Raw genomic sequence first — 27,971 nt, 5'->3', positions numbered from 1 at the left:
CACACAATAGACTTTATATTGTATTCTGGATAATTATACAACAATTATAGGAGGGTAATGACAAGCATAAATGACATGACCCCAGGCAAAGACGCATTCGCAGTTGTTTTTTGTTTTACTGCATAAATCAGGACGTTTTACTCTTATTTACTTGCGTAACGTGGGCGGCGATGACGTCACACGCAGGCGCCAGGGGCGGAGAACACGTCAGCGTCCACGAGCTGTAACCAGGAAGTAGCTAGCAGCATAGAATGAGCAACTGAAAGATTTGACTTTTGCCAGGTTGGTATCTGTTTTCTCAAGGGTTGAGAACCTGCACCAAGAATTTTCGATCGAATTTATGTGTTGCTGAGCAATTTGATTATCTCACGCACGCGTATTTATCACACCAGCGTGGTATTGTGTTGGTATCCACATGTTAGCAAAGCCAGGATCGCATAAGGTGGCGTTGCAGGGGAGTAGTAGCGACTCGATTACTGAATGAACAGATGGATAAATGTGTCTTTGGTAAACAGGTGTCGCAGGTCGCAGGTGAAGTTGCAGTTCTTTTGCAAAGAAAGCATAGTTTAAAGTTGAATCGGGCCCTTAACGCGCCGTCATACAGCCTTAGTTTAGCCATTCTCTGCATGATGCATCTCATGCATAACAATGGCAAGATTATGCACAGTGTTTGGAACAGATTTGATAGTTTCAGCCTGTACTGGCGCATTAGAGACGAATATACCAGATATGAGACGTTAGAAAACAGCTGTAACACTGTTAATTTGTTGTTACAGTCTGTACAGTGCAACAGCTTGTCCAGTAGAGGTTTTATATTTACATTAAATGTTGTTTCTATCTGTTCTTGTAAGGTGTTATTAATAAATTGAGCCATTTCTATTATGTGTCATCTTTTCCCTGTATTTTTCCTTGCACAAAGGAAAAATGTTGATCAAATTCTGTGATATGGGCCTACAGAATAAAACCAATACATTTCTCTTCCTCATTTCTCTGTCAGGCTTCAGCAGGGTAGGATGGGCAGGCAGAGGAAGAGGGTGGTGACAGGGGAAGCTTCTCCCCCTCCCAGGAAAGATGAGAAACCCTCTGCGTTCCACCGCAAAGAGAAAAAAAAGAAAGTCGACATCGGCAAAGTCTTCATCAACATCTCCATCGGTCTGTGCATATTCAGCCTGGTCTGGTTCTTTTATGCGCTCTACATGCGGTCCAACCTGGCCAAACGCGTGGTCACCCCGCACCCGTCTCCCCCTGTCCTTGATGCCAACAGTAGCAGCGCGAAGGTTTCCCCAGAGAGGTTCTGGGGCTCTTACAGGCCTCAGGTCTATTTCGGAATGAAAACCAGGAGTCCCCATTCCATTGTGACAGGTATGTCGAGATGGTCGGGGGGTGTATTCACATTTAAAGTCATGAATTACTCTCTGGTTTACCAGTCTACACTTGAAATAAGTATTGCTTGTTTTGGTTATGCTGTCCTTGACCTCAATATTGCTACAACACTACACGTCTATATGTCAGAGTGTACTTGAGCCTATAGTGAATGCCGAAAACTCTCCTGATGCCCTCAGTGAGTTGAAGTGTAAATGAGTAAAGCAGATAATTACGCACTACTGTTGATAAAACCCACTCTCATAACAACATTCAGGTAGTCGCCGAGCGTTTTTATGTAAATATATGTTTCCAAGTGATGCATTCGTGCACTCGTCATCAAAATGTATTCATCCAGGACTGTTGGATTTCCTCAGGCATGATGTGGATGCGTCAGTTTGCTGAGATGGATGTGAACCTCCGGCACACGTGTGAGCAGGGGGACCGCTTGCATGGTTACGGGTGGCTGATGCACGATGGGTTAACCTTCGGCGTCCAGGAGATCAGGGACGGGGATTTAACGCTAACCACAGAGTTTGTCAAGAGGATGGGAGGGGATCATGGCGGAGACTGGACCTGGAGGATCACTGCCAAACAGCATGTGGGTGCTAACATCTCTGCATTAAATTGTCCTCTTTGCTAAATTCAAATCAGCGGCAATAATTGCTTTGGTTCAATTATTTTCACTTTCCCCCCACCAGAGCTCTGCCCCTCAAGCACCCGTCATCTCCCTGATGTTCTACGCAGCGGCAGACACACAAGGCTCACTGGAGGCTCACGTGGAAGAGAGAAACCGCCTCGCATCCATCACCGGATTCTCGGAGGAGCTGGGAAACTTTAAGATCACCTTCAGAAAGCCAGTGACAGGGGAATTATCCAGTGCTAAGTATGCCAGGTAATTGCACCGAAAACACAGAAAAGACGTTGAAATCAGCAGCGGCATCAAAAGAGACGCATCACAGCCAGGAAAGCTCGATGGAAAATAATAATGTGTTAATTTGACAGTATTACTGTCTAGAATTCAGTGAATGGTGATGCGTTAAGTTGCATTTAATGGATTTTTCAACCGACATATACAGAAATCCTTATAGACAGCCAAATGGAGGCACTCAATTAAAGTGATAATGTGCATTTTATACCAGAAACACCCTAAAAAATGTATGCTTTACACATTTGTTGATGAGAACACATGATTTCAGAATATATCAATTAGTTTTGCTGTTATATTTAAACATTAGCAATTGGTTAATAAAGACAAACGACCACTAGGTGGCAGCAAAGGGGGCGTTTCTTACCTAGGAACTGGGGTCTTCATTACCATACACGTATTTTACATGATAGCAGGATTTACAAAGAGGTTTCTTTTAATCATTAAAGGTATGTGTAATCACTGAGAACATTGGTTATATCTATTCCATACTGTTCCTCACCAGCAGCCCTCCCTTAACGGAAGGAAGCCCAGATAGAAGAGAGCAGTCCGCTGACACAAATGATAAAAATAGTTTGAATTGCAATTTATTGTAGGAAGGCAGATGATAGATAGTAAGTAGGAGCTTAAAGTTTGTTTTTTTACCGTGCCCTTTAGTTTGACCGCTGAGTCACCGGCACAATATGCACAGTAGAATCGGAGGCCTCTAAGGCTCACACCATGCTGAGCTTTGAAGGTGTGATGCGGTGTTCCATCGATGCAACAAAACTCAGCCCAGAGCAGATGAGATCATTCACGTATCAGAAGCAGACTCCTCACAATTGTTCGATAACCTTGATTTCACTAATTAGAACACACAGAAATGGTAAAACAATTTTTTTTAAAAATCTTTTCAGTTACAACTACCTTCAGACTGTCTCTCCTGGCCTGGAAAAACTGACCGAAATTGTCAAGTACAGTCTGAATCGCAGGTTTGTCTACAGCCCCCCTTCTGGCGAAAAGAGACATTACATAGCTGTAGACACGTACAGGCCCCCCCACAACCAACAGAAGCCCGCCGACCCGAGGAAGGAGAGTGCCTTCGTGGTCCACCAGGTGACCGTCCAGACACCGTTCCAAATCGAAGTTCTCTTTGAATCTGGGAGCTTTCACACGCGCCCCAACCAGCTCGTGGCCTCTGTCATGACGCAGGAGCTGGAAAGGAGAAAAGCAGAATTTGAGGCAAAGTTTGAGAAGATATTTGGCCTCCAGAGCAGAGGTTTTAGCCAGACCCATATCAGGTTTGGAAAAGCAGCCCTCAGCAACATGTTGGGAGGAATGGGCCACTTCTACGGCCAGTCGGTGGTGCAGTCGGCCTACAACGAGTACCCGCTCTTGTATCCCCCAGGGGCTCTATTCACAGCCGTGCCGTCACGCTCGTTCTTTCCCAGAGGGTTCCTCTGGGATGAGGGTTTTCACCAGTTACTGTTGAGCAAGTGGGATCCCCAGGTGACCAGGGAGTCTATTGGCCACTGGCTGGACCTGATCAACATGGAGGGCTGGATCCCTCGCGAGCAGATCTTAGGAGATGAGGCCCTAAGCAAAGTCCCGGCTGAGTTTGTAGTGCAGCGAAACGAGAACGCCAACCCACCCACTCTTTTCCTGGCTCTCCAGGAGCTTATTGAGCAGCTCTCTTCAAATCCCGAGAAGTGGGACTCCCAGCCGACCTTGCCTTTCCTCCGGAGGCTCTACCCCAGGCTGAAAACTTGGTTCGAATGGTACAACACCACGCAGACGGGGCCCCTGCCGCACTCGTACCGCTGGCGCGGGCGCGACAGGGACACCAATCTCTTCCTCAACCCCAAGACCTTGACCTCCGGCCTGGACGACTACCCCCGCGCCTCGCACCCGTCAGCAGATGAAAGGCATGTGGATTTACACTGCTGGATGGCCTTGTCCTCGGGCATCATGGCCAGCGTAGCGCGGCTCCTCGGCGAGCCCCACCGGGACTATGAACGCACGCACCAAGTGCTCAGCGACAACAACCTGCTGAACGAACTTCACTGGTCCGAACAGCTTCGGGCTTACAGCGACTTCGGAAACCACACCCAGGCCGTTTCTCTGCAGCAGGAGAAGGTGTACGTGCCCCCCGGGCAGCCTCGGCATCAGTTCCCCGTGGCACGCCTCGTGCGCTCGGTCCGCCGGGCCCCCAAGCTGCAGTACGTTAACGCTTTAGGTTACGTTAGCCTCTTCCCTTTCCTGCTGCACGTCCTCACGCCAGACTCGCCCAAGCTAGAACATATCCTCCGAGACATGAGAGACCCCGACAAGCTGTGGACGCCTTACGGACTGCGCTCGCTCTCAAAGTCCGATCCGCTCTATATGAAGCGAAACACGGAGCACGATCCACCCTACTGGAGGGGGCCCATATGGATTAACCTCAACTACTTAGCTGTCAGGGCCCTGCACCACTACAGCAACGTAGAAGGACCTCACCGAGAGAAGGCAGCTGCTCTTTACGAGGAACTCAGGACTAACATCGTCAATAACGTCTATAGGCAATACGCTGAAACGGGGTATATCTGGGAACAGTACAGCGACAACACTGGCAGGGGCCAAGGAAGCCACCCCTTCACTGGCTGGTCGTCCCTTACTTTATTAATAATGGCTGAACAGTATTGATGTGGTCCAGGATTGGGCTTCATCTGAGGTCTTAAAGCAAGAACATCTTCAGGTTTTAGGCTATGTTCATCTGTCTTGAGACAATAAAGCTCTGGTAGCCTCAGAGTGCGATTAATTAAAAAAAAACATTCTGGTGGAAAAAATGCCATTTTTGACCACATTTCCAAGAATGATATGTAATTAAAATAACAGCTTTTATGTGAAGGAATATTTGCTGACACGTGTTCTATCGTAATGTAGCTCATCGCTGTCCCCTGCTTCATTTCTGTACCAATGATCCATTAGGAAACACTTAACTCATGTGTTTCGCAGCTCCAGAACCTAAATTATTACATTTATTTTGATTGGAGTCAGTGTGGGACTATGTGGTGTCCTGGATTTCATATATGTGTGAAGTTGAAGCTGGGGGTGAACGTCCACTCATAAACATGTAAACTGACTGGATCTCATTGTTTAAACTCTACACAATTACAGATGTGTTCAATTGAAGACTACTTTTCCAATAGATGGACATGGTTTTTTTTGACAAATGCACTAAAACTACCTGTTGCTAATTAGCTTAGCTCAAGAGCTGGTGGTAATGAGCATATCAGAATGATAAACACATTGTTTATTTGCTTTACTGGGAAAAATTTGACAAAGTATGCCCTCCATTATTATTCTGATCAATTTTAGTTCTAATAATGTCACATAACGTCCAAATGAATATGTTTCAACAAGAACCTCGTACCATTGAAAGTTGTTGGGAAGATTATCTGTATTAGCAAACAAGCTAACGATATCGGTTAGCATTTGCAGAAACTGTCTGTTGATGTCTGGATCAGGGGTTGCAGTCAAATTAAAAAGACTCTTTCAACCACTTCTATACTGTTGACTTCAAATTCCCTTCATGAAGCTGTGCTCTTATATTTTTAGATGTATGTGGGGACTGTTAGTTTCTGTTGAGAAGAATTAATGACAAGTTGTTCAGCAGCCTTTATTTCATGTTGTGCCATTTCTCCTGTCACAGTATGTGCTCAATTTTGCATCCTAATGGTGTTTCATTTTGATACTGGCGATAACAGAAGCGACTTCTATACAGTCTTAAGGATCCTTTTTTTAAAATAAAAAACACGCAGCCATATTTTGTACACTCTCTTTTACTTGAATAAGAAGGTGAAACCGATTTGTTGAGAGGAATAAAAATTTGAATTACAAATTGTCACTTTTTTGTCCTTTTCTTAGAATACAGTAGACATGTTTTGATGCTGACACTGCCTCTTCTCAAAGGGTAAGAACACCTAAACACACATTCAATGGATATAGAAAATAAGATATAAAGGTAACAAGATAAGGAAGTGGGAAAGCCTTTGATAGTAACGGTGGTTTTAATTAAGATTTAATGTTTCACCAATGTTTAATTTGGTCTGTACCCTTTGACACAATTTTAGCACGAAGCCCTGCAGTAGTCGATACAGATACCTTGACCTTAAGTATTGCAGCCCTATCCTCTTTCTTTTCTCTTTTCTTTTGTCAAATGGCACATTTGAAGGCTTCTAGTTGACGTCAGCATGGCTCTTTTTTTTCTTTTTTGGTTTCCATGGTGCACGGTTGCTGGGGGCTGGGTCCTTAATTAGCCAAAATAAAAGGCAAAGTAAAACACATAGGTGGTAATCCTTTCAACTCTGTCATATAGGATGGCAAAAAGAAACTCGTCGGGGCTAATGAGCCGGGAAATGCGTCCCCATAACCTACACTGGCCACTTTATTAGGTACAACTCTTCAATCACTTGGTAGCACAAATAGCTAATCGGTCAATCACATGGCCGGAATGAAATGCATTTAGGCACGTAGACGCGGTCGATACAACTTGCTGAAGTTCAAAGCGAGCATCAAAATGAGGATTTAAATGACACTGAAGCGGCGTGGTTGCTGGTGCCACACGGGCTGGTCTGAGGTGGTGATGCACAACCATCTCTAAGGTTTACAGAGAATGGTCTGAAAAAGAGGAAATATCCAGTCAGTTGTGGCAGTTGTGTGGAGGAACCAAAGCTTTGTTGAGGTGAAAGGTCAGAGCAGAACGGCCAGACTGGTTCCAGATGATAGAAGGGCAACAGGAACTCTAATAACAAACCCAGGAACGAAGAATAGCAACTCCGAACGCACAATATGTCCAACCTTGAAGATGGGCTGCAGTAGCAGAAGACCACACCAGGGGCCCCTCCTGTCAGCTAAGAACAGGAAAGTGAGGCTACAATCGCCACAGGCTCTTTTGGACAATAGAAGATTGGAAAAAAAACCCAACATTGCCTGGTCTGACGAGTCTCGATTTCAGCTGCAACACTCAGATGGTCGGGCCAGAATTTGGCATAAACAACATGAAAACATGGATCCATCCTGTGTTGCATCAACGGTTCAGGCTGCTGGTGGTATAATGTGTAGGAGGGGGTACTTTCTTGGCCCACTCTGGGCCCCTCGGTACCAACTGAGCATCGTTTAAATGCTGCAGCCGACCTGAGTGTTGTTGCTGACCACGTCCGTCCCTTTCTGACCACAGCGGAGCCGTCTGCTGATGGCTGCTTCCAGCAGGATGATGCACCATGTCACCAAGCTCTGATCACCTCAAACTGGGTTCTGGAACATGACAAGGAGGTCCCTGTACTCCAGCGGTCACCAGATCTCAATCCAACAGAGCAGCTTTAATGAGGTTTAAGTGGAGATTCGTGCCATAGATCTGCAGCCCATAGATCTGCAGCCCATAGATCTGCCGCAGCGCGATGCTTTATTAGGTCCACCCTGCTGGGTGGACCTAATAAAGTGACAGCGGGGGCTTAAATACATCACTGGCTCTCTGTCTGTGACCACTGGGTCCGAAACGACTTGATGTGCAATTAAATCGTTGAAGATTCAATGCGGTCGACTGCTGGCGTTGCTAAAAATACAACGTAACAAAGGTCCAGACACGCTGCGTAACCATTGACTGGTAGCTCCAGCACGTTTATTACATCCACAGTGTGTCAATATCCACTTCCTACTGTAGGTTGCAAGCAAATAACAAGCAAGTGGAGATATTGAGTTATTGCCTGCATGTGGAAAAAGGTGACAAAAGAGCGGCGGCACGTTTTCCCCCATTATCACAAAACGCGCCGCCGACCGAATCATGTTGTAAATGCGTCCGTGATGTATCAGTGTGCAGTAATCTACTCCAGGCCGCTCCTGTGTGTGTCTGTGACAACGCTCATCATTGACCCGTTTGACCTGCTCACGCAACATTCGCCGCCGAGGGACCGGGGCATCGATGAGCCGTATCATGCCCCCACCGCCGTGTCTGGGAGGAAAAGAGGAACCCGCGTCCTTCCCCCCCCGTGCAGCGGCGGCGGAAAATGCATTTATTTCTTTGAAGAGTCCGGACAATCTGTGTGACTAAAGCACTCACTGCGCAATCCATCCCCCTCACCCCGGACCCTTTTTTCCCAGTCAGATGGGATAATAGCCGAGCAGCATCAGAGCTAACTAATGTGAGTGCATAATAAACAGATGAGTCAGGGAGGATTCATCTGCATATCATGGCAGCCTTGTCAGAGCTTCTGTATAGTGAACATTTTTGTGATTCCCGGGTACTTATTGTAGCCAGTGAGGGCTGAGGCCTGCTATCTTTCATGCTGTTGGAATGGATTATTTCTCATGATGGAAAATATTCCATGTACAGAGCAATTAAAAAGGGAAAAGTTGTCTAATAGTTGCTTGAAATACCCCCTGTGTGAAGCTGACTGGTATTGAATGTAATTACCGGGAACTTGCTGCTAGAGGGAGCTAATTAATAAGGCATTTGTGAGCAGAAAAGAGGCTTTTTGAATACAGCTTATCTATCATTTTACTTACAATGAAGAGCTACTTGAAATTAAAGCAGTATAAGTGGATAATTATGCTAATGGCTCAATTTGGATTTAAGATATGGTGGCAGGCTTTATTTCTAGGTGATTGCTGCTCGCACAGGTTCGCTACGGCGGCTAATGTTCATCACATCTCCCTGGAAATATCTGATGCTGTGAGGCCGCATAATAACAATGTGTGTAATTGCACTTTGTTTTGGGGGTCTGTTGCAGTGAAAAACGCAATAAATTTGCGGTCCTTTTTTTATGTACCCGTTCCAGCGAAGTATCCGAGTTTCCTTTTTCTTTCATTTTAATTTGATAGTTGCGTGTGAATGTTTGGGAGGCCTAGTTTTGACATCTGCACCGGTGTTTGTTCTCCCCTCACTGAAGCCAGCCTTCCAGCTCGCATCCCTCTATTTACTTCAGTTGCCATCAGCATCAGCATCTCTGACCTTATTGCCGTTTGTATTTAATGCTTTTCTATAAAATCCCCTCCAGGATTCTGCATCTTCAGCTCTCTGTACGCTGCCTTTGCCCCCCCCAGAAGGTTGCCGCAGAGCGCCAAACTTGCCTCAGCCAACATAGGTCTATGTATGTTATGTAAGGCCCACTATAAATAGGTTCACCCGGGATCTTTTGTCTTTACCTGATTCGCTCGTAGCCCAACAGTTTTTATTTCTGGAGAGAGCTGTGGAAGCTAGCGCAATGTAGAGCCGGTTTCCATAGTTACTTTTGTTAGCTGCAAGCTCTTAACATTCTTCATCTGCTTCCTTGCATGTGTGTTAGCTATTCGACAGATCTGATTGCACCGCGTGTCTCTTTAATGCCTGCATGCGCATCCATACAGCAGGGATTAAAAAAAAGAAACAAACAAAATAAAAAAACACGACGCTTTCTAGCAACTTTCGTTTGTTGCCTGCACGCTGTGGATTTTGGGAAAGAGCAACAAATAGAAATCAGTGTGGGTGCACATGAGTCAGAGACTACAATATTTAGACACGTTAACTTGTGCTGGTCAAAAGTACATGCAATTAGTCCCATGTTGCCTGGTAATGATTTAGTGAAGCGGCTGTTATTGAGCTTCGGTCGATGGGGACATATCAGATTTCTGCTGCTTTCCAAGATGATCGGGGGGGGGGAGGCTTTTTTACATTGAATGCAACATTGCAGATTGTATTTGTGAGGGAAAGAAAACAGGAAAAACAGCTCCTAAGCATGTATTTCTCTCCAACATGCCCAGGCAGTTAGGTAATAGAAGGTACACTAGCTGGATCCAGCCCAAGAAATGGAGTGCTGCAAGCATGAATCCGGCAGAGGAGAGGGCAAGGTGAGCGCCATGTATGTGGAGGAGTCTGGGGGCATGGTTAAAGAAACACCGGGGCATTCCGCAATCACGATCGGAGAGCTGAAGATGAGTCTCACCCATCCCTGTTGTAGAACCAAAGAGTACAGGCGGCTGGGGACCAAAGTGGGCGAATGCAGAGGTATTTTTGGATCGCCCGGGAAACCTGCCACACCAACAGAAGCAGCAGCAGCAGCAGCGGCGGCGGCGGCGGCAGTAGCATCGGGGCCTGGTACCGGGCTTCCCTAACCCACTCCCACTCTCAGAGGAAGAGCGGGAGAGAGGCGCTCCTTCAAAAGCAGAACCACGCTTCCGCCGCTTTCATTTTTCTTATTTGTGCCTCTCTTTTTTTTTGACTTTCTATTGCCCGGTCTTTGAATGATGATGAGGTATATGTAACCACAGAGCCCAACATGGGAGAGGGAGAGAGAGAGAGAGAGAGGGGGAGAGGAGAAATAACGAACTTGGCAGCCGAGGCGAGTATCTTGTATTTATAGAAAGTCGTGTTTCCGGCAGAGGTTTCTGTGGTTTCAACACTCCCAATCCGTTTTTGCCGTGTCTTACAGGCCCCATTGTATCCAGGTTTAGATGGAAGATGTTCCCTCATCTAGCGCCTTGGGGGGAGTTTTGACTGCGAGACGTGTCAGATTTTGATTTCGGAGAGGAAGCTGGATTTCTCCCGGCTCTCCTGCAACCCTGACTTTCGTGGGATGGCTCTCAAACAAACAAACAAACAAACAAACAAAAATCTGCTTTGCATTTACGGAGCATTAAAATGACAACGGCACCTGAGGCCGAATGTAAATACACATGCATTTATCCAGCAAAGCTGCAGCCTACCTTTTTTTTTTTTTAAGAAAAAAAAATCAAATCTCTCTCTGTTGCAGATCTAATGCAATATTTTCTGCATAGCTGCTGCAGATCCAGTCTTTGAAAACCTTTTTTTTGTTTGTTTTTCTCACATAGCAACCACTGTATCTCACTGGATCTCTAGTTATGGTCCAGGATCACGTTCTTCTATTATTTACTCCCAAAGAGTGGGCAGAATACTTGTTTGAGTGCCAAAGCATCGAGACCTCGCGGACCTACTGTATAACAAGCGTTGGCTTTGATTCTCAGCCTAATGATTTTAGGTTTTTATGCAATCGAGACGTGGCGTGGATCTGACGCTGAGTCGGCTCATTTGTTTTGTTTGGGAGGATGGAGTAAATGAGGCTGCAGGCCCGATGTCCACTAAACTGAGCTGCTGCTACAAAAGTGATGGATGCAGAGACGCTGAATAGCGCTTTTCAATAGCGGGAGGCAGTCCGTGGATTATCTGGTTTTCCATCAAAAAACATGTTAATAGGATGAGCGAAAATAATGTAAATAAGGCATTTAAACTCACTAATCAGCATTTACAATCTCTAATAAAACACATTGGTCTGTTTTTAGGTTGTTTTTTTACCAAATCAACAACGTTTGAAGATTCCCTCCTGTGTGCAGTTGTTATTCATGCTTTTATTTTGTCGGGATGGAACTGTCTGGTGCATGGAAGCGTAATCGGTAGGGTAAAAGAAAACAGTTGGGTTGTTAATGTCGTTACTTAAAGCCGGTTTGTTGTTTTATTTATCACAGTCAAAGCAGACGTCACCGTCCATCCAGGCCGCCGCCGCCGCCTAAAACACCTCCTCCCTCCACCCATTTTCTGATGCTCATTCCTAATCGGGATCACAGGAGGTGCTGGAGTCACCGTGTTGGAGGCGGGGACACGCTCTGGACATTTCACCAGTCCATCATTGGACACACACCAACCAAATCTAACATGTGTGTCTAACAGTGGATTGAGGAAGAAGCCACTGAGCCCAGAGCTTTGAGCTGTTGTCATCTCATGTGAACTAACCATAAGAATCCAAGACTTTGAATGTCCTGGCCTTGACCCTACCTGGCTTTATGTTTGACCTTGACACACTGAGTCTCTAAACAACATCCTGAGGTGGTGATCAGGTGACTGAACCAGGAAGTGCCCTTCCAAATTGGTGATATCCTCCGAATGCAACAGTGAGGGAAGAAGCTAATTTCATAAAGCTTGTTTTGTACGAAACGTAACTTTTCAACAGATTTACCAGATCCAGAGCTTTAAACTCCTGCCCAGTATTACAAGAAACCTGTTTGGACAATATTTCCCAATGAAATTGATATAAAACAAACAACATAAAGGGCAAAACACACATCCTTGATAAGAATAGTGTTGCACACATGCCAAATCGAAATTCAAATTAAAAAAAAATCACTGGCATTCATTTCAACAGTAGTCTTTTGCCATTGTAAGTTAATGTAATGTAAATCTAATGCCTTTTCATCTCTTCTACTTTCTGGCACCTTTGAGTCATTTCCAGGTGTTTGAGCTTGTCTTGGTGTTGCGTTTTATAGTGTCATCTGTTGTTGTTCTCCTTGTAATGCACGTTGGCTCCACATACAAGACAGACAAGTCCGTCTTTTACATATCTAAACAGATATTCTGCCTCCTACCTGTTCAGAAAGGTCTTATTTTCTGCCTTTCTTTTTACCATTTTTCAGAGGGGTAGTGCAGTACCAATATTAGCATTAGCATATAAGGTTGCTATGACTACTTCCTCTTTCTTGGTGGTTGGCAAGCCACATATTGGTGCATTACCACCACCAACTGATGTGGAGTGTGGATTTTCACACCAAAACACCAGCAGAGCATTCTGGTATTTGTAGTATTAGCACATGCACTTTAAGCAATAATACCGGCGGGCCGGCACTAATAGTCAATTGGTATGGCTTCGCGGGCCAAATATAATTACATCGCGGGCCAAATTTAGCCCATGGGCCAGAGTTTGACACCTATGCTTTAAGTGGAAATGGGGAAGGCTTTAAAAGACCCTCCAGCTGACAGTGACCGACAGATCCAACATGTGATCTCCTCAGAGCACCACCGTCTGCTTGGGTCAATTTTTTTCTCTTCCACCAGGTCCAGGTCTGTTTTAGTTCTATATTAATGCAAGTCCTCCGTGTGCTTTCCAGCAACGACAAGTATGTACAAGTGCCAGGACATCCTTTCATTACAGCAGCGTCTCATCTCGTTTCCACAGCCAACACTTTGAACCTCTTTTGAAGTCAATATCCTTGTTAAAACATGGCAGCCAATGTTGGGTTGTTTTATTCTTCCCCTCACCTTCCTCGAGGTTCCAGGAGAAACCGGAGCTTGCTGCTAAAACAAAGGCATACATTTAACTTCCACAGCTATGGATTTACCTTTGCGCTCTAATGTCAGTAAGTGCTAACATTACATAAATCCATTACTCGGTCCCTGTGCTGTGGCATTTCAGGGGGGGGAGAGGTTAGCCACGCTGCAGTTATCATAACAGCATCCCGTGATCTGAACCCTCCGTGATCAGATTGGTTTTAATAGACTCTGAATTACTTGGAGGTAGCTCCACAGAGCTAAATATCGCTGTGCCTGGAATTAGAGTGCACATCTGAGGTGAAAACCATTTGTCCAGGAGAATGTCACTGCTGCACTGAAAGAGCTTATGCGCTATTATCATACAGCACCTTAAAAAGATGACAGGGTAGCGACTCGCAGAGCCTCTGATACACTTTATGCCGCTCAGCACCAAAGGAGATAACATCAAATTTGAGTATTCTGTCTCAACATGTTATCTGTAATGGTCTCTCATGAAGACGCATTTTCCTTCCATGTTTGCCACAGGCTTTTAAATCTTGACAATAATAATAATATTTATGTGGCTGAGCTGCGGAAACACTTTCATTAAATAAAAAAAAATCTTTCTGAAACAGCCTTCCCACTAAACTACAATAGGTAATGCTATTTATCTGCTTTTTCTGTTATTCAAGACAGCTGTCAGAAGACCAAAAACCTCTCTTAAATGGAAGCAAAATGGATTTTTCCACGACTGCGTGCTAATTATACATTCAGCACATGTCGCCATGTCAGTTAAAGCAGGTGAAATATTTTTAGTCATTTGGATGGAGAAACCGCACAGGGAAACAAAAGTAAGAATAAAATCTCTTCGAAATAGCTAAGTTCCACAAGGAACAAAGGAAAACAATCAGTGAAATGAAACTAATGATTCCTTGCTGAATGAAATTTGGCTTTCTTTAAAACAAATCAGCCAAAATGAAGGCTGACCAACCAGAACCGTGGTCACGGCGCCCGTAATTCCAGGAGACAGAGAGGTATGTAGAAGATGGCGTGAATTTCTCCTGGTTGTCCAAGGTGCGCTCAGGTTGACTCTGTGCAAACGAGGGCCATTCACAAACACAGGGAGGCTGAAGCGGAGCTGATGTTGCCGCAGGTTCACTCGTGATTACGCCGGCTGAATGGCCGCTGTCGCTCTCCCAGGTCCTGAACCCGCCGGTGCCAGAGGTCTGCTGCACACCTCAGCACCCTGTGAAAGAGTATCGACTAGTTGTAATAGGAAGTGTGACCACCGAGGGCACCCGGCAACAGATGCCGAACATGAAAAAAGCGCTTTGGGGGTTGAAATGTCATGTGAACAGTTGGGTTCAACCACTGAACACCTCAGGGGTGATATCGACTCCCTTTCAATGCTTTTAAAGGCCAGGGGTTCATTTAGACTTTGTTGGGTTTTTTGTGTGTGTGTGTTTTTTTTTTGCTGGTGTTTGTAGCCACAGTTTCTAAAAATTCTTGAAGTATATCAGCAACAGTGGCCTTCGGGGGGGTGGGGGTTAGGATTTAAGATTCAGACCAGGCATCCATATCAGCGTCAGACTCAAAACGATGTCAGTTAATCACCGCTTGAATTTACAGCTATTAACAGATGCTTCAAAACAACACCTGACAGACTTTCATTTAAAGTAAATCAAGCATCCATCCATGCATATTAATAGCTACTTTTATCAATTTAAATTGCACGTTGCGATACTTTTGTGGCTCGACCTTCTCAAAGGGATCACTGACCCCCAAAATTAGCTGGAATGACTGAGAATTAAAGTGAACAGCAGCAAATCCAGTTCACCTGACCTCTGCATGGCCTCCACATGTCTGTGTACCGACTACAACATTCCATTTTCAAGCAAAACAGCATTCTTTGTGGAAACAAAACCTTCAGATTTGTGCAGAATCGTAAAGCCGACATCGGCATTCAGTTACAAACATAATAGTGAATATTTGGACTAAAAATAACCTATTAGTGACAGCAGGTTGGAGTATAAAGATTCACCAAACCACTCCATATTAATATGGGCATTTTTATTCACTTTTTTCCCTATTGTTTAATATTTTCTTTATGCGGTGTCCATTTAAGTTCAGCTGTTTTGGAATGAGCGAGAACTCTGGTTAAGTGTTTCATAGACTCACAAGCCCCACTAACGGTGGTCAAAAGCATATTGCCATTGGAGAGTGAACCAAACCTCTACGATTCATTAAACCAGCAACATTTATTCCCTACACCCCTTACAAAGAGCTACAGTTACAGTTGCAACCGCACTTCCTGTGTTTGCACCCCCAGCATACAGGAGCACTCCCTTGAATATAAAATACAAAAATAAAAGCAAAATGACCCTTAATTAGAAGGCTTTACATGCCAGCAAAGATTGCCACTTGTTGCAACGTCAGATTCCATCTCTCCAGCATCCACGGTAGGGGAGGAGGGAGGACTTGGGGAGGGGGACTCCGTCACATCCTCTGTCCATATATGGGCATGAAGTTTACACGCAGCGGGGAATCCTCTCACTGGAGCTGATGAATGGGGAGGAGGGCCGACGGAGCTGCCAAAGTGTATATAAGGAGAGAAAAGGGAAGTCGCTGATGTGAAAACCACAGCAAGCAAATGCCTACCGAGGAGCAGAGGCGGAAAGGAATATTTCTTTAATTTCTATTTTTTTACACCTTTTGACACGAGCCATTTTGGATCATTTGGAGGAAAGGGGGCTTTCAAGGAAAACAGCCATCTTCATCATTTGTTTTCCATTTAACCTATTCTTTGGGGTTTTTTTTGTTTTTTACCTCCCCCCTCCCCTGGACTGACGGACTTCCAAGTGCCTCATTATGTTGAACAATATGGATTTGAACGCGAAAGATTCTTTTTACCCCCAGTTTGACAACTGCAACGGCTCTTCCCTCGGAATGGAAAACAGCGTGCGCAAGGACAACCAGGAGGTGTACGTCGATGCAGAGCGGGGGGTACCTGCCCAGTTTGGCCACGGTGAGTTCACCTTATTGCGATTAAATGTGCATGCATGAAGAATGCGTGTGTCCGAAAGCCACGCCGAAAACGGACCTGAGAATTCGAATGGCGCTTCACATCGAGGCATCCCAGCGCCCAAAGAAGCACGAGTGTTTATGTAACGCAGATTTTTCGTGTCCGTTTCATTTGATGTGCTTTTAAATTTAAAAAAAAAAACAACCCAGACCCTGACGAAGCTTTCTCTGTGTCTCTGATCCAACAGAAGGAACACCCGCAACCCTCAAAACTGAAGCGTCCAATTCGGAATTCGCTTTTAACGCATGCGAGTGCCCAAAAGACACCTACAGTCCCTCATCGCTCGCCTACTCTGGCAGCTTTTATGTGGAGGCATCTCAGGGAGCGCCGTGCAGCACCGAAACGCTGCTCAATATGATCACCGAGATCGTGGGCATATCCACGATGCCACTTTCAGAAGTGCAACAGAGCGGCAACAGTCGGGAAACTTATCCGTCGCCTGCGCCGATGGAGAGCAGCGGCGGCAATTTCACAGACCACGGCGTCAAGAGACAATCCTACACCTGCTCCGGACCTTCCCCCCCCGTTTACCCCCCGGATCAGACATGCCCGAGGTATGCCGACGATCAGACCGGTAGCCAGGCTCCCGACCCGTCCACCTCCCAGCTGGGCTTCGGCTCCTGTCGAGCTCCGACCCAGAAGAAGGACGAGCCGAAATCAGAGGCCGCGTCTTTCCCTGTGGTGGTCAAGAACGAGTTTGACAGCAGCTGTTACGAGTGGGGAGCGTTTAACAAGCACGACTGTTTGGAAACGACGTTCCACACAGAGACCTTCCCGATGTCAAGCGATTTCCCCCCCGAGCAGCAAATGGATGTTAAGGAACTTTTAGACACGTTTCCCCCCATCGGCCCCAACCCAGACATGGAATTTAAAGTGGAAGGTGGTATCAAACAGGAACCATGTTTCTCTGACACCTGCACTCAGAGCTTCTCGACCCCCATGTACAATAATTACCTCCCACCCCCTCCTATGGGTCTCTCTTCCAACCTCAAACCTTTCCCCGAACACCCACAGGCGTCCAATCAGTGTGAGCCGTTATACACCTCCTCAGCTTTACCCAGCACCATAGACTCCATTCTGTACTCTTCCTTGTTGCCAGATTCCTTTGCACAAAGTTTCCCCACCCGTCCGACAAAATCCCCCAGGGCAAGAAAGACCCCGGCCGCCTCCCACGGCACGGCCAAAGAGAAGCCCTTCGCCTGCCCCATGGAGAGCTGCGACCGGCGCTTCTCCCGCTCGGATGAACTCAACCGCCACATCCGCATCCACACGGGCCACAAGCCGTTCCAGTGCCGCATCTGTTTGCGCAGCTTCAGCCGTAGCGACCACCTCACCACCCACACCAGGACTCACACCGGAGAGAAGCCGTTCTCATGCGACGTCTGCGGGAAAAGGTTCGCCCGCAGCGACGAGAGGAAGCGGCACGGACGCGTGCACCTGAAACAGAAGGAAAAAATGGAAATAAAGCCACAGGTGAACGCCGGCGCATGGCCATTCACCCTCCCCGAGGGGATCTGAAGACAGGTCTGCGTGTGCGAGCGCACATATGGATCATTCCGACTGGGAAGATAAGCCAGCAGACACCTAGTTGATGCCCGGAGAGGCCTGACAGCGGAGGTTTTTCAAATATTGCAGATGTTGTTGTTTTTTTCCCCAATCAGAAAGGCACAGGAGGACTGTTTCGGTCTGCTTTCCCGCTCCTGAAGGTGCAGACTTAATGCGAGCGTGCAGAAGTTGCAGAAGTGGGTAAACAGTGACTTGTTGCTGTTGGTGTCAGCTGTGCCAAACCTCCGTGCTTGCAGCGTTGCATGACTGCTGTTCAGCACCTCTTCATCTGGACAGCTCCAGCCTCCACCGCCTCTCAGCCTGGGTGGAATGCACTTACAGAATATTAATAGCTCCATTTAAGATCCTTATTTTCTGCTTTTTAGCATTCTTAGCGCAATGGTTTGGACTCTGTTTCTTAAAAATGCATGTTTATGTCAATGTTTTCCTTTTTTCCTGGAATTACAACCGTCAAGTGATCCCCTCACCGCACAGTGAGGGCTGTTGACATGAATGTAGGCTAACATATTTATGGCTTTGACGACAAAGCTGTCCATTTGAAATCCAATTTAGTGTTTGTTTAACTTTTTATCATTTGGCTGTCGGTGTTTTTTGTCATTAGTCTTTGTGTTGTGTTAAGGTTGTTTGGATTATTACAGTTGTGAAAGATATATTCATAAATGGGAAATAAATATATTTGTATTATTGTACTTCTTTGTATTTTTATAGCTGATTGTATATTTTAGATTTATCATATTTGAGTGTCATTTATCGAGGTTAAAAATGTATTCTACATTATTGATAATGTTGGGTTTTTGAGGGCTAACACTATTTTAAATGTGACAGTTTGATATCAGAAGCATTTTTTTTCGCACTTGGTCTCCCACTGCCGGTTCAAGGAGGGTTACTTCACTGACCTGCTGATCTACATTTTGAATGGATCTGTGGTGTTATGTAGATGTGGAGGAAATGAGTTGACTTTATGTACAGATTTCAGTCTAATCACACGAGGAAACGACTGGCAAATCACCTAAAAATTGCTTTTGAGTAATCAGGTAGCACACATTGCTGCGAGTTTCTGTGGACTTTACCTTGGTGACAAAAAAGGGTTGTTTTTGACTCTGCTATAAGCTGAAAACTTTAGCAAAAAAAAAAAAAAAAGTGTCGAGACTTTGGTGACATTATCACCAGGGTTCTGCAAAAAAAAGTTATTTAACTGGCCTTAAGTTATATTAACTGTTTAAGTAAAGATTTTGTACATACACAGTTTCTACAATACTTCAAATTGATATTGATGTTGTTATTTTTATGAAAAGTTTATGAGCAAAATAAAAATTTTCTGGAAGCAGAGAGTTTGTTGTGCGTGATTTGGACTCCCATTTTCACTGTCCTTTCCCGACCTTTGTCCCAACATTCAGATGCGAACGCGCCCCTGCAGCCGCGCACGGTTGCCCAACATCAGATATTACACCCTCACCCTGAGACCCAAACACAATTAAGTTTGCCGGTGCTGCGTATCCCCTCAAATTCAGAGATTACTTCCTCATACATGTACACAATGAACAGCACGGGTGCCATGGTAACCACGGGAAACCTGTGAAACAGGACATTTTACTGCTATGTCAGGAGCGTGATCTGATGTGCCCCGTTCATTCATGCCTTTGTTCATTCCCTCATTCATTTTGGCTGTAAAAGTGTATTAATTCCACTTACTTTCCAGGCGGGACGCAGATCTACTGACGCATATTGTTGCTTAGAGAAATTTCCCCTGGCCTGAGCTGCCTGTGCAGTTTTGATGAATCTGGTTAATGGTTGTTATGCTTTAAAATGTCTCCCCTGATACACAAAAGAAAAAGCAGATCGCAAGACCATTACTTGCATTGTTGAAGGCAGAGCGCGCAAAATATGCGTCATCACAAAGGCTTGATTCAAATGGAACATTTAGGGGAACAGCTATTTAGGGTAAACGAATGTGCCGTGTTTATGCCGTGAGCAGAACCCGCATCTATTCCAGTCAGTGTGCTCCACGCTAGCCGTGCAGACATGCCCCGCACACACGTTCCTGTGGCATGAGCTGGCCGGCAGAAGCCTGTTCTGTGTGCCCAGGGCTGCGTAAGCGCCCGATAACACACCGGACTGGAGTCTAGATGCAAGCTGTCATGTGGACAGACCGCAACGGGGTACAACCGTCCCCTCCTGTCCATCGCTCGTCATCGCCTTGTACACGCACGGCCCAACTGGTGCCGACGTGGGGCCCCTCTGCCCGTGTGGTTTCAGCGGCAAACGTTGTCCGGCGATGGATGGTCGGGGATTCGAATCGCCGCGGCGTGCAGCGGACGGTGACCATTATCCACACACTCGAAGACTGGAGAGTCATTGAACTCCGACCACTGATGGAGTTTTTACATTTGTACACGCAGAAGCTCGAATTCACATTTGCATTTTGGAAAAGGTGCTCGATGCGTCCGCGGCATATGGTCTCAGTGGCGCTTTAATGAAATACCCTTGCAGTACAATAAACCTCCGTTTAATTCAGACAAAAGGCTGAAATCAATTCCTTTCCACTGACTGACATTTATGGGGGGTGGGGGGGTTGTCCCCTCTTGCCGATGTGCGTAATTGCCAAAGCCATTAAGTAATTGCAGCGAGGGCACATGACATCCACTAAGAATGATACTTTTTCCAGCATATGGACCTCTGCCGTGGCACATCAAGTCCATTACATACTTGCCAGGATATTACTAATGCAAATATGTTGACATTAGAGACCATTTGGTGGTGGAAGCGATGGGGGGGGGGGGGGGGGGGGGGTAATCAGAGGTAATTCCTGTGTGTGTGACTAACACCTCACATATGTAACCAGCAAGAGGACCATGAAAGGATGGAATTTTGTGTCTTCATTGTCTCATCCAATTAATCGCTTGATGTCGGATTGCTTCAGGATAAGTCAATGGGACGATTTATCTGCGGCACCAAATGAGAACTTTGGCTGAGGATTAAATGAAAAGAAAAAAAAAGATCTTTTGAAATGACAGTAGAGGTTTAGACGGGCCAAAATTCGGAGGATAAACGTCGCCGCGGAACGACGTGTACTTGCAAACGCGCTCTCTCTACGTTTGCTACCTCTGGTTGGAACGCAAATGGTATTTTTCCGCTGCAAAATATTTATCCTTTCATCATTTCCTTTACATTGCTGAGCGAGGAAACGCTGACCTTGAATCTACTGGCTGGTTTATTGTTAGCGACACCAGTGAAGAGGCTGAATACTGGGAGCATCCTTGGCCCATGCACATCTGTGCTGCTGTTGAACGTCTGAAGTTCTGCCTAGAGAGGGACAAGTGCGGCCCCAGTCGCCTGTGAAGAGTCCAACATTGCATTTATCCATGCTTGAACTCCAAACAATTCTAGCTCTACAACAATAATCCAATAATGGCTTCCAGAATGTATGAAAATGAATGTATTTGCTTATATGAAGGATCCCGTTTCGCCGGTTCAAGCCTCAGGTATCAGGTCACCTGAAGGGCCTATTAATAATCACAGCCCTACTCGAGACTGTGCGGCCGCACCGTCTGCTTCTCTCGTGGATTGATCCATTGTGGGATAATCACCACATAATTTTATGCGCAAGTGTAACTGTGCGCCAAGGCGCGTCACGGTCCTCGGGGTGGGCTCGGTAATCAAGGTGCATAATCACATGGTGGTAATGGCAATCAGGCCCGGGAGATTAATTCTTCGGACCGTACACCGGCCTGTTGGTAATGTATCTGATGGAGAAGAAGGGTGTAGGTGGTCTGGAGAGTGCAGGTGATTAAAAAGAAGAGAGCCATTCCAGCGAGAAGGAGCTCGTTATGCAAACATTTCTAAAGTGCCTAATTCTTTCCATTGTTCTGGCCCCTAAAGTCATTTGTATTACAGACTCGGCCAAGTTGGAGTTGGAAATACAGACCTTCTCCTCGCTCCTTCATGAAACTGAAAGTCAATTTTAGGGTCAGGGAGTCCAGGACACGACATCTCTATGGTAACTACTTCAAAGGACCAGCTATCCGAATGACTCCGTCGCAATACTCGGGGTAATTGGCAAGCAGCCTCGGAGCATTGCAGGTTTAAGCCCTTGCAACACCGAAGCAGAGCTGCAGCAAAGCTCCGGGAATCAGATATTTACAGCACTTTATCACCCACTGTGATATAGAACAGATCCTCGCTGCGCCGCGTCCTGGCCATTAAATCAGGCGTCGGTTTTGGCGTGAGGGTTGCGCTTTCCAAGATCTCAAATGATCGTCGTGACAACAGGGTGAAATATTGTCCTGCTCGGCTGGTGATGGAGCAGCAGACCTTCCTGCACAGATGCATGCTTTGCACCAAAATGTCTCAAGATGAAATATTTGACATCTCTTTTCGTAAAAAAAGAGGAAAGATCAGATGCGTTCACACCAAAAAATACCTTAAAAAACCACCATCCCCTCTCTTCATCTCCCCCCCCAGAGACACGGCTGTTAACCCCTTTTTCCATTGGAATAATTTGGGGTAGGAAAGTGTGTACGGCGGAGCTTTGAGTGATTACTTATAGTGCTTTGACATTTTGCAGCCGCCGTAATGAGGCATGCCTGTGACAGCTATTGTCACCAGCGGGAGCCCACTGTACGCCTCAGCTGTTGAGTTCAATGCTTGGAGGGAGGGAATACTGTGGCCAAACACCGGCACTCTCTCTACTTAACGATGGCTCACCCAGAGAAGCAAAGAGAATGTTTGGAAGTGTGAGGAAACGTGTTTCGGGACGAAAAAAGAAGTGAGCGAGGGAGGCTGATTGAGTGATTGATTCAAATGAGTGTGTGCGTGTGTGTGTGTGTGTGTGTGTGTGTGTGTGTGTGTGCGTGTGTGTGTGTGTGTGGGTCTGTCATTGCCAAGATGGAATGAGAGCCCGGGAGAAGAAGCTGGGCTGGGACATAAAGACTGTTAGTATAAAAACGAGTGGGCTGGAACACGCACATTCCCGTCAAGCACGGCGATGATTTTCATGGGCACGAGCTGCTGCAGCCTCGAACGTGTGTATTCCGCTCCGAAATTACCCATCCAAATCAAGCGGTGCTCTTTTGAGCTCCGTGAAATATATGCAAAATGTCGCTACTTCAGCATCAGCGGCTCGGTTTCTCCGCCGCCGTTGTTTGAACGCCTGTTGAATTCTTCTTTTAAATTGGAGCCATTAGCAAAGAATAACAGAGTAACAAAGAGCCGCCGTTGTTTTCTGGATGGTAACATGAGTGAAGTGCAGATGGTTAGCATAAAGGGACAATTTATGTTGAAGTGTATTCTATGGTCTATTTAAAATTCAAATATGTTCTGTCTTTGGTATTGAGACGTATCCGATTTCATCCACCTCTCTCATGTACTATATTGTTCTGGTTCATTCGGGGTCTCTCCATGCTGATAAAAGACTGATTGGATGACCTCCGCTCTTTGAATCCTGCAACGTTGTAGCAACGATTCCTCTAACCTTCCTGCAATGCACGGACAGAGAATGCAGTCTAGCGCCGTCTCCTATTTTACACATTGATATTACAGCTTTTATGGTGACCTTAGACCTGCTTGCAATGGAAGATTTGCTGCTTTTATGCACGCTGCAGCCTTCCAATCAAGCTTGTTCGTGAAAGTTACAGCTTCTTTGCAAATCGATATTTGATCTGCCAGATAGCATCGCTAATGTCCTTGACAGCATGAAAACGTCTGTAATGAAATACATTTAAATGTGTCCGACAGTGTTTTAATGCTTGTGTGTGTGTATGTGTGTGTGTGTGTGTGTCCCCTCCTTATTCCTCAGTAGTCCATAATAGGCATCCGTCTCCCCGGTGGCTTTTAGCTGGTGACGGACTGTCACTTTCCCAGAGGGTGATGTTTCTCCATGTCTGAGTGTATAGGAGCCATGCTGGGGTCACACAAGGGCGTATATGGTACGGTACGATTCCCAAGTGGAAGGAAAGCTGCATACCAGACCGAGGCCGTCTCTGATCTCAAACCTGTAGAGTGTTTGAAACCTAAGGGGATGTGTTTTGTCCCCCTCCTGTGATTCTTGGCGCTTTAAATGGGAGCTTTCATATGCATGAGTCAGATCAGCAGAGCACATTTAAAAATCAAAACACTTTTCTCTCTCTGCAGGCCCCGCTGCCTCTTGCCTTGCGCTGTAAGCAATCACCATTTGAATGAACAATGACATTTAGGTTGTAGCTTTTGTGGCTTTAAAGAGTATGTTTGAGCCCGTTACAGCTCAAAATGGACCGCTTGTGTTGGAACTTTTGCTATCTGGGAATTAGGAGGTGCTTTGGCGTGGATTTATATGATTCCAACAAGGTCCACATAATTAAAAGCCACTGCCAGGTTGGATTTGCTTCAAAGGGATTAAGGCGATGTTGGCTTTTTGGGAAATGAACAGGGACCGCTGAGCAAGGCAGAAATGGCAGATTCTACTCTGTTGTTAGTCATCGGTGATCCTGTCACTCAGCACTTCAGCGGCAGAGGGTCTGCTTCCTGTTAACGAGATATGTTTACAGCATCAGCGTGAGGCTCCCGCCGTCTGCGTATTTGTGTATTTATACTCCCTGTCACTCCTCAGGATTGATGCATCCTCACACTTGTTAGCTAATCAGGAACTGCTGTCCGTTAGGTGATGGATAGCATGGGCGCTCAGGCAGGTCTTCCTTTGTTATGGAGCCAAAATGGTGCCCAGCGGCAGGATGTGGCGTCTAACCATTAACTCGATGCTCGGCTGCCGGGGTCGCCACTGACGTGACATGCCGCAGTGTTCCCCGCGACTTCATCCGGGGAAATATTAACCCCGTCTCAGCTGGAGGTCTTCCTCCAACATCCTCCAGATAAATGGAGAGCTGCTGATCTTTCCATCGCCATCAGCTCGTCCTTCCTCCTACTCATCCTCTCTCTCTGTGTTTGTGTCTCTTCTGGCACAGTGGAAGCGAAGATTGATATGATGAGAGGTAGATGTGCTGCTTCCTCCCTCTAAATGACAAAAAAAAAGGAGAGATAATTTATGGACTCATCACTTTCTAACAAAGACAAATCCTGGAAGAAAATTACCATTATGAGCGAAAGGAGGATTTTGATTGGAGTTGAACAATCACTTAAACAGAGGCAGAGGTAGCACTATCAAGGACTTAAATTTATGTAGCAGATTCCCCTCGTTGGTGATCTCCTGCAGGACCCGTGCAGCACCCTCCCACATTACCGGTTACAGCCAATTCATTTTGCCCCCAAATGCGGAGTTTCTGTCCCTCCTTCCTTCCACCTGGAGTTAAAAGGGTGACAAATGCAGCCGTTGCCTTCATCATTAAATCCTGCGCCCCTCCATGAAGTCGACAGACCTCCGCAGTGCCTCGGTCCTGGCGCCGTAATGGCCGCTCCCGCTCTAAATGGACTGAAGAGCTTTCATGTGTCCTGAACAGTCTACTCCTCTCGTTAGGGCCCGTAGCTGTCGCACATCAAACAGCCTCATTATTTTCATCTGGGGAAGAAGTACAAGTGTGTGATGAGGTGGTTACAAAGTGACTATATGTTCAAATAAATTCTGCTCTTTGTGGCTTTGCTGCCGAAAATGACGGCCTTTCTCTGGAAAGCAGTGGGGGGAAAAAATCCTTTTTCTCACTCAGGCTGCCGGTTATTTGCAGAATTTGGGAATATCTGGAGCTGAAGGTCCACAATGTGATGACGGGCTGGAATAAAAACCTGCATCAGCAGCCATGAGCATCCTCCATCATGCTAAACCATTAAAGTGCAGCAACGTTGTTTTGATATCATCCGGTATCATCATTTCAGATCGCGGATGAATTATGGCCTATTTTTAGTCCCCGAGCGTTGCACATCATTTGCATAAAAGCCTAATTTGATATTAGCTGACAACAATTTTGACGGAGCGAGATCAGAGGTTAAGCTAACACACAATGGCTGTTAAGTCTATTAACATGATAATGAATGCAACAACTCAACAGCCTGTTGTCATACCTACAGTGAACAGCCTAAATAAGTTGCAGTGGGAAAAAAAAAAATCACAAGGGCTGTACTTGATAAGACATACACGTGTTACTATGGCAACAAGCTAAGAATGCAGAGATCTGGGTAATCGCTGTCACTGTGATACATGGAGTTCTGCTATAAGGCCTGTGTATTATGATAGCTAGGCATTAATGTGTTATCTTTACAGTTTCCATTCAGAAATCAGGTCATCTGACCTGTTTGGAATTAGGCGTCTGTCCGTCTTCAGGGATTAATCATAAAGGAACAAATGCAAGCTGTGAGTAAATAAGATGAATCAGCTGCAATTAACGCACATAACCAGAAATAGATGGAATGATATGGTTAATTCGGTCTTTTAAGTGTTGCTAAAGAAAGAAAACCTGTTCAAATGGGGACATTTGAGCAGGTTTCAACGCATCAGTCGGCTTCTGGTTTTGATGAAATGGAACTGGAAAATGGCACTGTCTGCAACGCTGTCTGAAACTGGCAGTTTAATGGTCCTTGAAAGGAGAGAGACAGGGAGAAACTCTAGCTTTTGAAAAGCCTTTTAAACAGACCTTTGCAGTTCCAGGCCCTCGTGCGAGGCTTGTGGAGCAACAGCTGCAGGCCACGGCTGCACCAGTGTGACTTCCTCGCAACTTGTCCAAATGTTTTACTTCTGTCTTCCACTCAACCCCCCCCCCCCCCTCCCCCACCTCACCATGGAGGGGTTTGCGCTCACATTAATGGCCTGCGTGAAGAAGATAAACTGTGCTCTTACAGCTGAGTTGAATTGTGCAGTGAATGCGTTAATGATTTTCAAGCTGTTAGCCTGTAGTTTCATCGCATTTATCGCTTTAATGAGGATAACTGGCACTTAAAGTGATATATTAACGTTGCCGGCGCTTCCATTGTGTCACCCCGACTGCTAAGAGATGGCCCAGGCCCATTTGATTAATAGGAATTCATCCTCATCCTTTAAAATATGTGCAGGTTCTTTTCATCAGTTTCTGCTCAGCGCACCACACAAGGCAACAAACAACAATAATAACAACAATACGACACTGATGGCATCCATCTCATCACCAGACCTTCAAAACAGTTCAAATATTTGACTGTAACTTGTCTCAATTCCTTTTGTAAGGTTCACCCGTAAATCCCCGCATATTACTGGCGCCCCCTGCTGTTCGAAGACTTAACGTCACCTCCTGTGCTGATGATTTGCCTCATGGTGCAGGACTGGTGATGTGTCGAGCTGTGGATTCAGTCTGACATATCAGGTCACAGGAACTCGCTGAGAATCACCTTAATCGGCGAATCACTGCAATTTCTGCTTCCTGTCTTTTTTTCTCTTTTTGTAAAGAAAAAAAAAACTACCACATCACTCAAAAACCGTGTTAGATGAGTAAACCTCAACGTCGAGCATCACACAGATGATCTCGCCGCTGTCCCCTCGCTGTTCTCCGCCCGCCTGTGAGCCAAAATAAAATAAACTCCCAGGCAAAACATTTCCATTGTGCAAAAAAAAGGGAAAAAAAAGTCAGACATGTGTTGTGGTTGCTAAGCAAACAGTGACTAATAATATCTACATGGAAGAGGTTTGCATTAGTGCTGCGAGCCGAGGCCCAGCATGCCTCAGTCTCCACCAATCTAAAGACAATGGAGGTTCACCACACTGTAATTACCAAACAATGGCTTTGTCAGTCACTTCTCATAAATATGAATAAGGAGGGATGGATAAAGGTGTTGGGCCTAAATTTGCCACGATTCTTGACGCGAGAATGAGAAAACAGCCCAGCATCGTATTCATCCTATCAAACCCTCCCGAGGGAGAGAGTTTTTAAGCTTTTGTGTGTCAGTCTTTCCCTGTCATGACTGGATGAGTGTGGCATGTGGAGGGCGTAGAGGGGTAGAGATTGATGTAACAGGTTTGGCTTTTTTTCTTTCTTTATTACTTTTTCTTTTATTCCTAATTATAAAAGGAGTCATTATTATGTTTAAAAAAAAAGGGTCCTAAAGTGTCAGTGGTC

The 27,971-nt window shown here is 45.8% G+C and overlaps 2 protein-coding genes across 3 annotated transcripts; both read left to right on the top strand.

The window, feature by feature from the left end:
* Positions 1-152: 152 nt before the first annotated feature.
* mogs (mannosyl-oligosaccharide glucosidase) lies at positions 153-6,149 on the top strand. 2 transcript variants are annotated; one of them, XM_057036337.1, is made up of 5 exons: positions 153-282; positions 998-1,362; positions 1,740-1,963; positions 2,064-2,257; positions 3,187-6,149. In XM_057036337.1, exons 2-5 carry the CDS (start codon positions 1,014-1,016, stop codon positions 4,949-4,951), a joined length of 2,532 nt encoding a protein of 843 aa, XP_056892317.1. In that variant the 5' UTR covers positions 153-282; positions 998-1,013; the 3' UTR covers positions 4,952-6,149. The 2 variants fall into 2 exon arrangements, with proteins under 2 accessions (XP_056892317.1, XP_056892318.1); XM_057036338.1 differs by lacking the exon at positions 153-282 and adding an exon at positions 408-531.
* A 9,738-nt stretch (positions 6,150-15,887) lies between these two features.
* On the top strand, positions 15,888-19,296 carry LOC130527652 (E3 SUMO-protein ligase EGR2). Its single transcript, XM_057036340.1, has 2 exons — positions 15,888-16,344; positions 16,589-19,296. The coding sequence occupies exons 1-2, from the start codon at positions 16,188-16,190 to the stop codon at positions 17,917-17,919; spliced, it is 1,488 nt and encodes a 495-aa protein (XP_056892320.1). The 5' UTR covers positions 15,888-16,187; the 3' UTR covers positions 17,920-19,296.
* Positions 19,297-27,971: the final 8,675 nt, after the last annotated feature.

The sequence above is a fragment of the Takifugu flavidus genome, chromosome 6, assembly GCF_003711565.1.
Source record: "Takifugu flavidus isolate HTHZ2018 chromosome 6, ASM371156v2, whole genome shotgun sequence".
Lineage (NCBI taxonomy): Eukaryota > Metazoa > Chordata > Actinopteri > Tetraodontiformes > Tetraodontidae > Takifugu > Takifugu flavidus.
The sequence above is the reverse complement of the archived record's forward strand: the minus strand, read 5'-3'. Positions and strand labels throughout refer to the sequence as shown.

Excerpts from the sequence above, each read along its gene's own strand:
- mogs (XM_057036337.1), top strand. The coding sequence starts at position 1,014 with ATGGGCAGGCAGAGGAAGAGGGTGGTGACAGGGGAAGCTTCTCCCCCT. Across the intron at positions 1,363-1,739 it reads TCCCCATTCCATTGTGACAG|GCATGATGTGGATGCGTCAG; the intron begins GTATGTCGAGAT and ends GGATTTCCTCAG. Across the intron at positions 2,258-3,186 it reads TCCAGTGCTAAGTATGCCAG|TTACAACTACCTTCAGACTG; the intron begins GTAATTGCACCG and ends AAATCTTTTCAG.
- LOC130527652 (XM_057036340.1), top strand. The coding sequence starts at position 16,188 with ATGTTGAACAATATGGATTTGAACGCGAAAGATTCTTTTTACCCCCAG. Across the intron at positions 16,345-16,588 it reads ACCTGCCCAGTTTGGCCACG|AAGGAACACCCGCAACCCTC; the intron begins GTGAGTTCACCT and ends CTGATCCAACAG.